The sequence below is a fragment of the Rhopilema esculentum genome, chromosome 20, assembly GCF_057945365.1.
Source record: "Rhopilema esculentum isolate cy_ngs chromosome 20, ASM5794536v1, whole genome shotgun sequence".
Lineage (NCBI taxonomy): Eukaryota > Metazoa > Cnidaria > Scyphozoa > Rhizostomeae > Rhizostomatidae > Rhopilema > Rhopilema esculentum.
In genome coordinates, this window is record NC_142834.1 from 9,330,457 (window position 1) to 9,347,731 (window position 17,275).

At 36.5% G+C, this 17,275-nt stretch overlaps 1 protein-coding gene across 1 annotated transcript; it reads right to left on the bottom strand.

Moving 5' to 3' along the window:
• Positions 1-11,066: 11,066 nt before the first annotated feature.
• LOC135687063 (elongation factor 1-alpha) lies at positions 11,067-15,983 on the bottom strand. Its single transcript, XM_065203509.2, has 2 exons — positions 15,883-15,983; positions 11,067-12,625 (listed from the first exon to the last, which is right to left on the bottom strand). The coding sequence occupies exon 2, from the start codon at positions 12,581-12,583 to the stop codon at positions 11,180-11,182; it is 1,404 nt and encodes a 467-aa protein (XP_065059581.1). The 5' UTR covers positions 12,584-12,625; positions 15,883-15,983; the 3' UTR covers positions 11,067-11,179.
• Between the last annotated feature and the right edge of the window lie 1,292 nt (positions 15,984-17,275).

Here is a 17,275-nt window from a genome sequence, read left to right on the forward strand (position 1 = left end):
GAAGACCACTGCAACACTACACCAGACAACCGTATCCCTGAATACTCCATTTTTCAGTGCCGTCGGAACGAAGTTCATATTGGGGGCGGGTGGCTGCCCATTGTGTTGGACCTATTCAGTACACTGTTAGAAAGGAAATTCAGTACAGTTTGACCATTCGATTATTGGGGGGACTCAAGACCCTAGTCCCTTCGCTTCCGACGGCCCTGTTTCTGTAAGATGGATTTTAAAAGCACAAGTGTCAAAAACTCTTCGCTTACATTTTACAATGTAGGCCATCTAGAGGTGCCTTGTCAGTGAATTTTCAAATTAATCGATCAGTAAAGGATGGCACGCCATACTGAGCTCTCCAAATGTATAAGACAATGCTCGGATGTCAATCAATAGAGACAGCATATTTATATCCTCCCACGAGGGGCATTTCACTTCAAAAAATCCCCTACACCTCCTCTGAAAATCCGGGAAAAAATCCGAAAATCCACAGGAAATTCTTTAAAATCCGAAAATCCCTGCAAATCTTCTTGTGATCCTGAAACTACTCAGAACTTTCAAATGTTCCATTAGCTACGATTTTTTACAAATTCGTAGTAGAAGTTCAGAAGGTGTATTAAACAATCAACTGAATAGTGCATAACTTCAGCAATGCTCAATAAATACAGCAGAGACGAAGAAGTTGAAAGAAAGGGTGCTAATGTTGAGGAAGCAAACGAAAATGTTTGAAACATTTATTAGGGTAGTATTAGTATCGAGGAAGTATTTAGTGAAGAAAATGGACGAGGTTCTAAAAATATCTTGCACAAACGTCCTAGATGCTTCCAGCCTACTCTGGGTGCCAGAGCCTCAGAGAGTCAAAGGATGAAGAACGGGGGAAAGGGTACTTCCAGCCCGACCCTGTTATCAGTAATAACAGCTCCTTAAGGTGAGGTAATAAGATCCAAGGAGCAAAACAAGACTGCTAAGATTGTCGGGAAGCACTCTGTTCAAGAATTTGATACCAAAATCCATTTACATTATCGATGTGCAAAGATTTCTCATTCACTTTACCAGGAAAGGTTCAACTGAAAAGAACAGGGTGTCTCCCCTTTACAATACAATACAATACAATACAATACAATACAATACAATACAATACAATACAATACAATACAATACAATACAATACAACACAATATAACACAATACAACACAATACAACACAATACAATACAATACAATGCAATGCAATGCAATGCAATGCAATGCAATGCAATGCAATGCAATACAATGCAATGCAATGGAATACAATCGATTCTATTATCATGACGTAGTTTCATGCTTTAAATTACATTTTTATAAAGCTATAAAATGATGACGTCATGAAAGTCTATTCTAATAACTTTTTGAATTTGGATACAAGAGCATCATGAAGTACCTCTAAACATGCAAAAGTTAAGTAAATGTGTTGCGAAGTGGCCACGAGCACAGGCTACAATCCGGGGCAAAAACAGTTGAGACTTTTCAAGTAAAATTGATGTTTTCTCTTTCCTTTGAAAAATAGCTTTCCCATGCCACGATGCAATGTTGAATGCTAATTTTGAAGCAAAAATGATAGAATAACAATATTGATTTGGGGGGAAAGGGGGACTTGAATTTTACAGAGGCAACGTTAAGTAGAAAATTGCAAAAATTGTTTTTCGTCTGAAAAACTTTTTCCGGAATCAGGCTAGTCCACAATTAATTGCAGAGACCTTTGTCATTTTGTTTCTGTTCATGATATTGTAATCCGTTAGCAAAATTCAAATCTTTCATTTGCCATACTCATTTTTCTTTATATGTAACCGATTTTGTTTTTTTGAAGTATTTCGTGGTGTCTTTTAGGTTGTGCAGTCAAAATTCAAATAGAAGTTTATTTTTATGACGTCACACTTAAGAACTTTTCAAAATGTTGTAGTCGTACTGATACTATGGAATACAGTGAAACCCCGCAAACAAGAACATAGGAAAATGAGAACTTACGGACTGATTTTGTGGAAAATAACACTCAAAGATAAGAACCAAAAACAAACTGTTTCTTTCCATGTTCTTATGAGATTGTACATCATACTAAATAAAACAAGAAATTCTCAAAGTCTGAAAGTATAGTTTTTTCAAGTCGTCATTGTGGTTTGATTAATTGATATTCAGAGCCATGTCATTTTATTTTCATTTTTCATATTGTGATTGAAATTGGTTTGTCCCCAACAAAATACCATATCCTCTACAATTTGAAATTCAGTCAGGCCATTCTCAAATCTAGTTACTTTTATCTTGTGCATCAGAATTGTTAGTGTCCTTGCGAGAAGAGCCACACCCTGAAAACATCATGAGTACCACATTTATAAGAACCTAGTCAGTCTGTTCTTTAGAAAAGTAGGTTCCTGTTTGCGGGGTTTTACTGCAAGTCATTTCAGTTTCGACGTTTCTAATGGAAAAGATTACCGGTTAATTTACGATAGATTTAGACATTTTTGATGGTATTTAAAAATGTTTGAAATCACCAGGAAATCCAGAAATCCCTATCAAATGTGATTGAAAATCCGAAAATCCAGGTACGGATTTTAGGGATTTTAGAGATCCCAAAAATCTCGTACGCTATTTCAGGTTGTGAAATGCCCCTCGTCCTCTTAACCTCCGTGCTTGAACAGTTAATATTTCTCTAAAGACCTGGGCCGGATATCGAATACCAAGTCGTAAAATAACTTTGTGGGCATTTTCATTTGAAATTGGCATATCATGGTCTTCAGCATTGCACTTTGCCTATCTCTACCGACTTTCATGTTGGCAACACAAATTGCAGCAAAATTATTAGAAAAACGCCCCTGGGACGTAGTACGACAGTCTATAAATAGCAATTTGGGGCATTTTTTAGCTGGGGTCTGCATCCTATCTTTTTGAGCTTACCAAACTGCCCATTTCTACCAATCTTCATGCTGGTTTCGCAACTAGCAGCAACATTATTAGAAGAACCGCTTTAGGGGCCTGGGACCTGGTACAACAGTCTAAAAATAGCACTTGGGGGCATTTCTCAGCTGGAATCTGTATCTTATTTTGTCCAGCGCCCAAAATTACCCTTGTGGACGACGTTTCATGCAATCTTGGACTAACAGCCCTGACTATTATGAAAAATAACATGTAGCGACTTCGACTTCAATTCATCATCATCATCATCATCATCATCATCATCATCATCATCATCATCATCATCATCAATTAAATTAACTAAAGTACAATTTAATACTTAAAAAGCTCTTTACATCTAAATGACAAATTAGAGCTTTTTACGCAAACGTTGAAAAAAGAAAAATGAATTAATTAACAGCAACAACAAGTAACAGTACAAGCATGGTTAACCGACAGCTATTTAAATCTATGTAAATTTAGCCAAAACAAACAAGGGAAGAGAAGCACCAACTAAAACAAAGAACTTAGTCTGCTTTACAGGAGGTGACCTGCATTTGCTTTTGGTACCTAAAATTTCTTTTGCAATATTGGCCCAGAATCTTTTATTGTTATCTGTCTTTGTCATCAACATTTGATATTTTAGTATAGATGGGTATTCAACAAAATAGCTAGGAATATAATCATTTTTTATATGCGAAAAAATAGGGCATTTCAAGAGTGTGTGGAATTCATCTCCAATTTCTTTGGATGAACATACATATATTTTGATCATAACTTATTTTGCCCCATCTGCCTGCTTTTACTGCCAATTTATGGTTTGCTGTTCTAAACCAGACTAGGTATTGTAATGAAATTGAAGGAACATACATATTCTTTGATCATAACTTATTTTGCCCCATCTGCCTGTTTTTACTGCCAATTTATGGTTTGCTTTTCTAAACCAGACTAGGTATTGTAATGAAATTGAAGGAACATACATATTCTTTGATCATAACTTATTTTGCCCCATCTGCCTGTTTCTACTGCCAATTTATGGTTTGCTGTTCTAAACCAGACTAGGTATTGTAATAAAATTGAAGGAAGAAAGGAGGTCAAGATGTTTTTCCTTTCCAAAATTCTCTCAATAAATGAATAAACTTTCCCTTTTTTGACTCACGCATTTCACTATTCCATTGTTGTAGGAATTGGTCCTTTAAATTAGTTTCAACTACTTCCGTTAGTTTCTTACTATTATTTACAAAATGATGGTTCCATACAATCGACATGCCAGTACTATCAAACAAACTCTTGATTGATTTGATCAAAGGTATTATTTCCCAATCTCGTATTAAGACAGGATAAAGAGTATAGGAAAAATTTTCTTTTTTTACCATTCAACAACTTGCCAGAAAATGATCCATTCTGGATTTTATTTTAATTGATACAGGGACACGGCCTTGTTCACCGTATACCATATAACTTTGTGTTGATTTCCTAAGGTTCATCATTAATTTGTAAAACTGAAGCTCTAATTGATCAATTAAGTCTAACTTTTCAAATCCCCATACCTCTGCTCCATAGGTTAGGATCGGTAATACTAATGAATTGAACATTTTTAGTTGTAGGTCTAATGGCATGTTAGTGGCTCTCGCCCTTGAAGTCAAATACCGCATTGCCTTATTTGCTTGAGTTTTTATAAGTTTCATTGCCCTAACAAAGCGCCCATTATTTTTGAAAACTATACCAAGATCCTTAAGTTCGTTTGCTACTCCAATATTTTCGGCATTAAACTTGAATTCTACCTTTTTACTTTTGCAGTTTTTTTAAAGTATCATGATCCTAAAATATCATGAATTCAAACCCTGAAAGTTTTGCCAAAAAAACCCTGCCTCCAATTTGTAAAAGTCACAATGTTCTTTTAAGACACTTACCATAATCCCCAGTCTACTTTAAATTATGTATATGCGCCATTGCTTACTTAATTTCAACTTCTTACTTCAAGAACCCTGATACCTTGTTACCTTTAGCAATGATCGTTTGGATGAATGAATTCAAAGTCATGTTTAGGATTTCTGGCTTTTTATCTCTGAAAGAACACTACAAAACTACATTACAAAATTTCTGAGAGAACGTGACACTAGGGCTAGATTTTTCTTAGGGCTATTTTTAATACAGAAATCTGTCGGAAAACCAATAGATACTTTGAAAGTCTATAAAATTATTAGCTATGATGAAAAACCAAAATGTAACCTTACATGACATAAAGCATCCAAAGAGCAACGAAAGGAAGAAACTGATTCGTTTGTCGCTCTGACAATAACAAAGAGCATCGATATATATTTGATGGACTAGGTAGAAGATGCGTATAAACAAAAAGTTACTTGAGCAACAGTTCTATACAGTGACGTGCTGACAGGGGAGAAATTGCTAATCCAATTTCAGGGGGCATATTTCCCCTGTCACCTTATCACCTTATAGGGGCGTCAAAGGCGCCTTAGCCAAACAGCTAGCAAACGAGGCCAATTTACATTACAGAACATATCACCTCTTCTTTCTTCTTTGATGCGCTTAAGAACGATCATCAAACACCATCTCAAGATCACACGCTGAATCTTAATAATTTTTGCACAAAGTAGATACCAGAGGGGCGTACCGAGGTAGATGTTTTTGACGGACCTTCCGCTAATGTTGGGCTTGCCGGTAAATGTCCATATTAGGTGCCATTTCATAAAATTATTGGGAGGTTGCAAGGCGCTTTGATTCACTGAAATAATGAGAGATGCTCGGAAGAAAAAGCTGAGAGATTATGTCCCAATCTGAAAAAAATTATGTTGCATAAGCTAAAAAATTTAGCAACAACACAAATTAATTTAAGAGAAAGCTTGCGTTATCAAAAATTGCTTCAAAAAGTGCGTTCTCCAGCAAACTGGGAGCATCTAGATACCAAAGTTTTATTTTCCTTCGGCGTCAACCAGGGTGCCGCCTCAGACAGTATAGTTATGTGCCGCCTCAGACAGTATAGTTATATCTTGGGCTTGTTTCGATATATAGATCTAAAGAAGTAGTGTAGAGCCAACAAATGTAGAAGGGGGTCATAGAGCTATCACTATAAAAAAGGAACGTTTCGGTTGTCTTTGTGTGCTTGGCTCCTCGATATCAACTTATTTACCTTTCCATTTTTTTCTAGGGTCAAATCATTTTCCAATGTCTACCTATCACTTGATTAGCAAAATCTTGAAAAAAGTACTTAAATTAGTAAAATGTCGCCAGTATTTATCGAGAAGGTTATTGAGGTCACACATGAATGCAAATGTAATATTGGTTCAATCAAAGATTTGATCCTGGCAGGAAATAGCCACGATATTTGAGAATTTCCCAGAAAAAAGAGGAGGGGTGCAGCCATCCTTCGAAAAGTAGAAGGGGGTTGAGCCCTCCTGAGACCCTCCTCCCTGTTCTTTTTCCCTGATATCAAGAGTTTGAAGGTTTGATATTATAATGTTAATTTTTTTAATCGACACACTATACTGCGGAGGATGGTGTCAGCAGCTATACTGCGGAGGATGGTGTCAGCAGCTAAAGAATTTCTGGCCATTTATTAAATTAGGCAAATTCGTAGTAATCACAAACAAAGCCTGCCTCAAACGGTCTTGGGGCCATATTTTGAAGAAAGCTAATGGGTATTGTGCAGGATCTTCCATGGGTCTAGGGCGATGTTGAGATCATTTTGATGCATTTTCCGAACATCCCTAGAACGTTATTTTGCAACTTTTGGCCGCTTGCCATGGTTTACCCTCTCTTTCTACCGCTAACCTCCGTCAATAATGACGTCCCTGATTATCATTGTTGTGCAATTTGAGGTTACAGTACCCGTGAATACAAGACTCACTCTTATTTTATATAGAGTGAGTCTGGTACCCAGGGTAACGATACAGATGCTACAATGATACTAAAAACACTGTTAGGCTTCACAAATAAATAACATACTCATTTTGGAAAATTTCTTTTACGTCCTGTCAGTGATTGACTACCCCCTCTCCCTTCATTTGAAGGTCTTTCGGTACGGCCACATATAAACAGATATAGATCGGCGTGCTTCCGAACTCTTGTACTTTACTGCATATTTCCGAAACTTTGAAGGAACATTTGAAGATAGCACAATAAGGGGCGCCATTTTGGAACTGAGAGACATCTCATGTGGAGAAAGATAGAAGAGTTTCCTAGCCAAATATACCGCCGTCTACGTGGAGATCTTATGGAAACATGTAAATACACACAATACAGAATGCAACAATCTCCTGCCAAGAATTTCAGGAAAATATCGACGGGACACAGTTTGAGGTTATGAAAACAAAGATTCAATCTTTTTTTAGAAAAAGACTCAACAGTAACAGAGTTTACAAGCACTGGAAAAGTATGCCTGATGAGATTGCAAACGCACCAAATATAAACAGTTTCAAGAATCAGATAGACAAACATTATAAAACAGAATACTCAACACATGCAGTGACGGAAACCTGGGGGTAGAGGGGAGAGGCGGTCACCTCCCAATACCTTGGAAGACAGTGGTCTTTTGTTCTAAAAACAATGGGAAATGTGACGTCATTTTATTAAAACAATAGGTTTGCTCCCCAACATTTGACAAAGTATCCGCCCCTGAGCACATGTATCTCAAACTCATAACTGTTTATTATATTAGTATGGTTTAAGGTCTGTTCGTGTCCGAGTCTATCACTAGACATATTCAAAAATTTTGGGCGTTGCATTGTGAAAATCTTCAAGACCACACCCATCAAACTAGGTGTCTGAAGCGTACGACGTATTTCGACGTAATCATCCAAGATTGCAAAATGTGGTTAAGTTTAAACATTTTATCGAGAGTAGAACAAAAATAAGTAGATAGCCTTCAGCAAGATGGCTCAAAGAATTTTTCCTTCGGTTGTAACAATGCAAGGTTCCCTGCTGCCTTTCTTTTTATACATGCATTCTTTGAGCAGGCCTTGAAGCTATGCAAACATTTTGTCTAATTTAAAGTATAAAGTAATGTTGTAATGAGTAATTAAGGTGGAACAGGGCATCCGAAGAGGGTAAAATCACTCTATGGATATCTCTAAAACCTGATAGCTATTGTTTCATCGGTAAATTCTAAGAAATCTTAGTGTTTTGGGGGAAACCTCTTACCCTATTTACAAGAGTGCATTGCCGCTAGCTATCCAAAATTGGCTAAAGAAATAGCCACATTGAACAGACCCTTTTACTGACAAATTAATGTAATTTGGGTTTGATTCAAACGAAGCCAAAAAGTAATTCTGAAGCAAATTACATTATTGTTCACTTGCCACGTATCAGTCAATTTGCAAAATATAGACACGGAACCTAGAATAGCAACTTGTATATTCAAAGTTTTGAAGTTTAGATCACAAAAGTTGAAGGCACTGATTTTTTTAGCCTTAGGGACCTATGATCGAAGTCGCGTATCCGGGTAAGGTTGAAAATGCGCGGTCAACGAAATTTTGACTTTTGAAAATATGATGATACCATATTTACCAGAAAGATGGTGATACCAGAAAGAGGTTGCGAACCAATCAAAAGATAACAAAAACTTCATATTGTTTTCTTCTCACTGATCAAATTTATGTCTCAATTCTTCATGCCGTTTCTACTATTTTCAAATCAAAATTCTAACGTTTATAGACTTTTTCGATAGATTATTCGACGAGAGTTGTTGGCATTATCTCGCAACTGTATATCTTGGACATAGCTGTACAATTATCAGAAACCAAATTTCCCTGGAAACATTCTTGATTGCTGCTAAATAATGCCTACTTTCGGATAAGCAACAGTGGCGAAGCTAGCGGTCATGCTGAGCATGACTAAAAATTTTCAGAGCTAAAGACATTTATTATAATGATTAAAACTTTTCTTTATTGAAAAAGTACCCTCAAAACTCCATTCGTCCAGTTGATTCTTATTATTTCACTGCCCTTCCCTACCTTGGTCCCTTGTGGTTAGTCATGCTCATTCTGGAGAGCATGACCTGCCATAGGGTTTCTTTCCTCAGAGAGCCCAACCGCTCCTGTGAGTCGGCTGAGTTTCAATGACTTTTCAGTTGGTATCCCTGCGGTAAGTCATGCTCATTTGGAATAGCATGACCTCGTCATTATAATCATAAACCTAGCACTGATTTGATTGGCTGAATTCTATCTTGCGCATGCTATCTTGGCCCGTTTTGGACCCCAAGTCATGCTCATTTTTTTCAGCATGACCGACCTAAATCTCCCATACATGAAGTATCTAAGGTCAACTTGTGAGCTGAGAAACATTGCTGCAAGGGAGTGGGGAAATTCAATCGAAGCTATTTCCGAGAGATATATTGTTTATTAACTGCTACAGGGATCACTTGCGTGTGGCTGAGCAAGGTAATTGTAAACCAAAATTGTGATTGAAAACCAAAGACCGACCCTTATCGATGGAGAATCCTACCATTACGTTGCTGATCATACCATAACTTGTTGCTGAGAGGGACGAAATTGTACTTTGAAAACTTGCCTGTTTATACAATATTTCACCAAGACCTGTTGTTGATAGAAAGAATTGTTCTCTTAAGAATTTCTTGTTTAGTCAATATTACAACATAACTTGTTGTGTATAAAATAAAATTCAAATTGCATCTTGCAATTTGCCTGTTATTTAATATTACACCATAACTTGTTGCTGATAAATGAAATGGTACCCTGAAATTTGCCTGCATTCAATATTACACCAGCTCTTTTTTTGATAAATGAAATTGTACTCTTATATTTCCTTGTTTATTCAATATTACAACATAACTTTTGTTGATAAATGAAATTGTACCCTTAAATTTGCTTGTTTATTCAATACTACTCTATAACTTTTGTTAATACATGTATGTAATTTGCATTGTACCCTATGCAATGCAAATGTATTGTACCCTGTAATTTGCCTGTTATTCAATATTACACCATGACTTGATGCTGATAATGAAATTGCACTTTGGAACTTGCCTGTTATTGGATATTTGACTATAATTTGCTGATGGATAGAATTTAGAAATGATTTTTAATCACACTATATATGTAGCTTCCACACAGCCAACCTTCTCAGTGCAGTTTGATTTCCCCAGGGCTTTCAGTTGCCAGGAAAACTATGGGGTTTCTTAAACATGGAAGACCAAAGTTATAGGAAAGCTTGGACTTAACTTGTTGATGTTTATGGCATGTTACACCTTAAATACAGGGGTCAAAACTTTTTGTATATGCTAAACAGTACTATCCTTGATACATTTGTTTTAGATATGTAAAAATTAAGCTTATAAAATTGAAGCTAAGTATAAAATTCTGAACCAAGAAACAAGCATCCCACAATTCCCTGTATCATAAACAAGGGAGGGCCTACCTATCACTGAGGGCTTATCTTGTCTAATTCATCTTAATTCAGAAACATCATCAAGTGTCAATAATTAATAGTAAGAGAGTGGATATTTTTTAACCCCTTGCTGATTTATCAAAAGTTTAGATTTTGAAAAATATTTGTAGATATAATACTCTCTCATCTGCAATGTTTTTCCAGTATGATCAGTAGTGTTTGTTGGGGGTTTTCAAATGCACAATTTTTCAAAAACATTGTCCCAAAGATATTTCCAAAACACAACATTGGAGAATGGGGTGGAAAGAACATTTAGATGTTGAAGTCCTTGACATCATTGATTGCGATCTGAACAAGAGCTATTTGATTCAATATACTAAAAAGGGCGTTACCCCCCTTTTCCGAGCATCTATAGGGTGTGGTTGTGTGTAATTTTCCTGGGGGCGTAGCCCCCAGACCCCCATCCCCTTTCTGTCCCATACAAAGCATGACCATTGCCTTAAGGCCAGCTTCGCCACTGATAAGCAACCCCCTGAGGAGCATCCAAACAAAAATGTTTTGCGAATTAAGCACTCGTGGACTTACAGTACTTTAACTGCGTGGGGAAACTTTCCCTTAAAGTAGAAACTTGGAGTGGCTTTAGATTTTTACTTTAAATGATAATCAGCCTATGTTAATTTAAACATTTTTGGTGATCTTTTCTTACAAAAGAAATGATTTTTTTTCAGTGAATTTTATTTCAGAGAAGTCTGGTCCAGTTCTGAAAAGACTGACAAGTCAACAAATAATTTTCACATGATTTTATTACTCGAAATTTTTTTCCATTGACACTAACTTTTATATCCTTCTAAAATTAGAGTCAACTCTTACAGTTTTTAAACGCAATATTCATGTTCAATTACTTCTTCTTTGTTGCTTTTTGGGCTGCTTTTGTGACTTTACCACTACCTGCTTCTGCCTTTTCAACACCTTTAATGACTCCTACAGCTACAGTTTGTTTCATATCACGGACTGCAAACCTTCCCAATGGTGGGTATTCACTGAAGGTTTCCACGCACATAGGTTTGCTTGGAACAAGCTTAATCATTGCAGCATCTCCAGACTTTACCTTCTGTGGGTTTTCCTCGAGCTTCTTACCTGATCTCCTGTCAATCTTCTCCTTAAGCTCAGCAAACTTACATGCAATATGTGCAGTGTGACAGTCGAGAACTGGAGAGTAACCAGCATGGATCTCACCAGGGTGGTTCAAAATGATAACTTGAGCATCAAATGATTTGGCCTCCTTTGGTGGATCATTTTTGCTGTCACCAGCAACCATGCCTCTTTTGATTTCTTTCACAGATACATTCTTGACATTGAATCCAACATTGTCACCAGGAGAGGCTTCTGGCAGAGACTCGTGGTGCATCTCTACAGACTTTACTTCAGTGGTGAGGTTGGCTGGTGCAAATGTAACAACCATACCTGGTTTCAGAATACCGGTTTCAATACGACCAACTGGGACCGTGCCAATTCCACCAATCTTGTAGACATCTTGAAGAGGCAGCCTCAGTGGCAGCTTATAAGGACGCTCTGGAGGGATGATGCTGTCCAGAGCCTGAAAAAGGGTTTTCCCAGTAGACTTCACAGTTGTTTTCTCCTGAGTTTTCTTTTCAATGTTCCAGCCCTTGAACCATTTCATATTTTCAGATTCTTCAAGCATGTTGTCACCATTGAAACCAGAAATTGGAACAAATGCAACAGCTTTGGGGTCATAACCGATCTTCTTTAAGTACCCAGACACCTCCTTGACAATTTCATTGTATCTAGCTTCACTGAATGGTGGTTCTGTGCTGTCCATTTTGTTTGTACATACAATCATCTGCTTGACCCCAAGTGTGAAAGCAAGCAATGCATGCTCTCTTGTCTGACCATTCTTTGAAATACCAGCTTCGAATTCACCAGTACCGGAGGCAACAATGAGAACGGCACAGTCAGCCTGTGATGTACCAGTGATCATGTTTTTGATGAAATCTCTGTGTCCTGGGGCATCAATGACAGTGACATAGAATTTTTCAGTTTCAAATTTCCACAAAGCAATGTCAATTGTGATACCACGCTCACGCTCAGCCTTCAGCTTGTCCAATACCCAGGCATATTTAAAAGAACCTTTTCCCATTTCTTGGGCTTCCTTCTCAAATTTCTCAATGGTTCTTTTGTCGATACCACCACACTTGTAGATCAAGTGACCAGTTGTGGTTGACTTGCCAGAGTCGACATGACCAATGACAACGATGTTAATGTGAATCTTTTCCTTTGGCATTTTGAAGTTTGGAAGTTTAGGTCAATGACACAAATGATACAACTGTAAAATAAAAAATTATGTAAATAATCAATGAAATGTTAAAACTTTAAAGGATGAAATTACTCAAGTATCTACAAGATGCAGCTTTTAAAACACCCTTGCTTGACAAAAACATGCTCTAACTAAAAACTGCAGTAATGAAACAGAAACTAGAAACTTCAGGTGAAAGAGAAGGACTGAAAGAGTTATGCATACTTGGTAAATGAATAATAGGCAATGAACACTTTTAAATTGGTTCTTCTCTACATAAGAGTCAAACTATTCATCAGAACATAATCAAAAGAACGTAAGAGTTTTCACTGGGGGTAACGCTCCTTATAAAGCACATTACTTGGCAAATCACTTCTTTAAGCCACTTTATCTTGTCCTTGCATCTTACAAAGTTTCTCTAACAGTTAGTGATGAGAATTGTGCAAAATTAGACCCAGTGAAACACTGGTACAGATTTGTTACTTTGGGTCACTATCTGTTATCTGACAAAATATCTCTGCTTTTCCAAATACATTGTCACATCATGAAAGAGTAAAAACTTTTGGTTATTAAGTCAATGAGTAAAATTCCTTTTAACATATTTTTAAGGTTCTTATGCACTGTAACTAACCCTTATTTCCCAATTCCAGGATAATGAGATTGAGTTTTGCATGAAACACTGCCAATTTGAAAAATAAAAATTGCAACCTGAAACCTTTAGAGACAAGTTATTTGGATTCCCTGTGCCAAAATGCTCTAAATATAACAGGTGGGAAACATTTCTTGGCTGGGATTGCAGCTAAATTAACAATTACTTTCTGTGTCACAAACTAGCAGTGCAGGCATCTGCCATAGATTGAGTTAAGCAATTTGAACCTATAAAAGAATCCTTCCCTTTCATAATTTTAAGGATTACTGTTCAGTTAGCCTCTGCTACTAAACAGTATGCTTATGTCTATATAGCAACCAAAATTTTCAATTCAGACTGCCTTTCCCAATGATTCAATACATTCATGTGCCAATTTTGCAGAAAATTCTACTTGACCTCATAAGTTTGTTAAGTTTAATAGCTTAAACCACACATCACTTCAGAGTATTTCTACATGTTTGATATCAAGGTGGATTAACCAATGTTCACTGATTTGAAAATTTTCTTTTCTTGTACACTCTCTTGATTTAGAGGATCTTTTCATTCTAGAGTTTTATCATCTTTCTGTAGAAATCCTAATTTTCTATTTTTTTCTGGGCTCTATATTTTTTGAGACCAATGGACTTGTGGCCCAAAATTTTCCAAACTCTAAAAAAGAATTTTAAGACCTGTTGTCATTTTGCAAGAAAGCTATTGCGGGATTGTCATTAATAAACACTTTGGATGATGGAATCACCCTTTTCAGGCTTGTTTGAATTTTGGTTGATTCAGAATGGGAACCTTTATGGAAAGGGGATTCGTTTGGCAGACTGAAAATACTCGATTAAATATTCAGGATGAAGCATCTGAGATATTTTAAACTTCAATCCAATATATATATATATAATAAAAAAATACATCTAGGTGATCAAATGCAAAAAATGTAAAAAGGGGTTTTCGAACTTATTTCTTGAGAAAATAGCCTAAGCAAATTGTGATGGAGAAGACATTTTTTTCATTAAGCTAAATATCTTCATTATAAACTAATCGAACAACTGTGTTTGTTGACACTGATTCATGGGTTATCAGTGGCATGTGTGACAAATAAATCAGTACACACAAAAACATTTTTAAATACCCACTTGAAGTAATAGCTAGTTCCAATTCAATACTACAATACTTCAATAGATCAAATCAACAGAAGAATTCATAAGAATTTCACAAATTATACAGAAATTATACAAAGAAACTTATAATCACAAAATTACAACTTTAACCATGTCTGCAATTGTAAAGCCTTTGATATGAAAACACAATTTGTGAAGAGTTCTTATCCCAATAGCATACTAAATAAATACATTCAATACACATATCCTCCAAAACCAACTGTAAAATTTTTATTTCAATATGTTTTTCTTTTCTATTGATTTGACAAATTTTGCCTATATTACATATAATTTCCCATATTGCAATCAAATGGCGTTTTAAATTACACTTTACTCTAGCATTAATTCTAACACAGCCATTGCACATCTTAGTTACCCAGAACTATTGAATTTGTCAAGCACATTAAAATCGTGACGAAAAAACCATAATCGGTCGACCTCAATTTTGATACAAATTTCATTTTAAAGGGACAGCGAAGAATCGTAGAACGCCAATAAATTTCCTATCGCAACGAAGTTTCATCACTAAGATATGAAAAGTTACTTCCGTTACAACCTGACAACAATGTCAAAAGTCGACTATAAATATGCCACCACTAGCCAGTTTCAGCGTGAACTTCAAGCCTAATTTTTTTCCAAACGATTGGTTCTTAATATTTTTATAAAATTACTTGTCATCTGGCAAAAAGTGTGAAATATCGACAGCACCAGTTACCTTGTCAACCAAAAACGCCCTTACTTGCTAAAAAACCACGTGCTGTATTCGTGCCCTGCGCCACCATGCGGCCGAAGCCTCGCAATCTCTGCAAGGCATCAGACGTCTAACATCATTTTAGGGATTTTGGAAATGAAAATTTTACTAAAAACTTTTTTGAAAATAGTCACTTGACGAAATCGAAGTAGTTAAACTAGATCCCTCCAAGCTTTCAGCACAGAAACGTGGCCACGTCACAAGAACCACAGCGGGATCTTGAAATTATCTTTCATGTAATGTAAATTTAGACAGACTAAGGCAAATTCAAAATTTAAGATGAATTAAGCATTACTAATTACTTAAACCTCAACAGACCAAGGATCTAGTTCAGATATTGTACGAGCAAATAAGCCACGCATGTCAAATCCCCAAGGCCTAACTGATCGCACGCGGTGCTTGTGCCGTTCGTCGACTTCAAAATGTAAGCAAGAATTCAATCAAAGTGAAATGGGTTTACTTGACACGATTTACAACATACGACTGATTTATTACCGAAACAACTAATTTTCGTCAACTATCCTCGAGACTTCGCTCCGCCGACAATGTTCAAATCAAAATGGCCGTCAAAAAATCGTTAGCCATTCTGCACTTCAGTGGGGTACTTTCTACACGAAGATTAGCAATCCTAACAAAAAATTAATCTTGTGGAAACAATAGAAATATAGATACTTTTAAGCATTTTCAACAGATTTCTGGGGATATTTTCCGAGTAGAAGAACAATTTGAAAGCAGCACCTACCGATCACAACCCTCTTTGGCGTCGTGAAGTTCGAAAAGGCATGGTCAGTGGTACGTCAGAAATTTGATGAATAGAGAGCCTCGTTCGCAAGAACAATAGAACCTAGAAGTTCCATTGTCTCATGCTAGATTCCAGACTCCCAAGGAATCTGGTACCGAGCCCACTCTGTGTCGTCACCGGCTGAATTGCGTCATCCTTTCGAAAATGATCTTTGTTCCTAGCATCAGTCTCTTATTAAAATCACTTTGAGCACCTAAAAGCTTCAGTATTGTTTCAGTATTTTTTATTTCTTTTCCCAAATGTATCTGCATCCCTTTCCCTAGAACAATTTGGATGGATTTGGTAAATATTGAATAAGCATAGTGACATAAGTAACATGAAACATGCCTCCTAACATCATTGATAATTTTGTTTTGCAAGCCAAAAATGTTTCAAGGGGGATCTGGGAATTCGACAATAGAAATTTTAATCACAAAAATTAGCCTTTCATCTTTTATTGTCTTCCTTTTGGCTACAAGAGATATGTCTTGCAAATGGCGGCTCGTGGGGTAAATTTTTGGTGGGGCTGATGACGTAATATTCGAAATCTAAAGCCATAGACATGGAACGCCAAGAACGATAAATAGCCTTTCCATTCTTTACTATTTCTGATCAACAAGGCTGTCATCATTTTGAAAGTTTTGATTGAAAAAAACAAGTTGAACTATTAATTATGTATAATTTGTAATAAGCTAAGTAAAAAACTTTGTGAAATGTTGGTATGCTCAACTTAGTTTATTCAAGTTCGCTGGACCATTTCTCTCTTCACAAAAAGGGGAGTTTGTGGGTGATGTCCATGAAAACATAGACAACTTGAATATGGCCAACCCGTAGACGATATCCTTTGCATTGCATATCATGGCAATTAAAAGAATTTTAAAAAGCAAAAAGTTCAAATTGTTAGTTGATTGATTTTCATGTGCCTTGAAGCTAAAATTGTTCAAATTGAAGGCCTGCATTGGAAATATACTTTATGCCATTAGAAGGCTTACGGCCTAGCCTTCCCACTTTAAACTTATTTCAGGAACGGCAAAATTAATTCTGATGATTCTGATGAAGACCTAACTCGTATGCTTTATTTCAAAGTTTTAAAGCTGAAAATGCAAGTCATCGAATACATGCCACTCTGCTGCGTTCCACTTCCAGATCAACATCGCCTATCACAATAACAAAAATTCAGCTACCGTTGAATTGAATTGCTTGGGGCTAGTTTCAACTAGCCCCAAACGAATGCAGATTCAAGCAGAATTGGCCAATCAGAAGGCAGTCATCGATTGAATAGTCAAGTTACGAGAGGCATTTGATTGGTGCCTTCTCTGCTAGTTTAGGGCTAGCTCCTAAAACTCGGGAGATA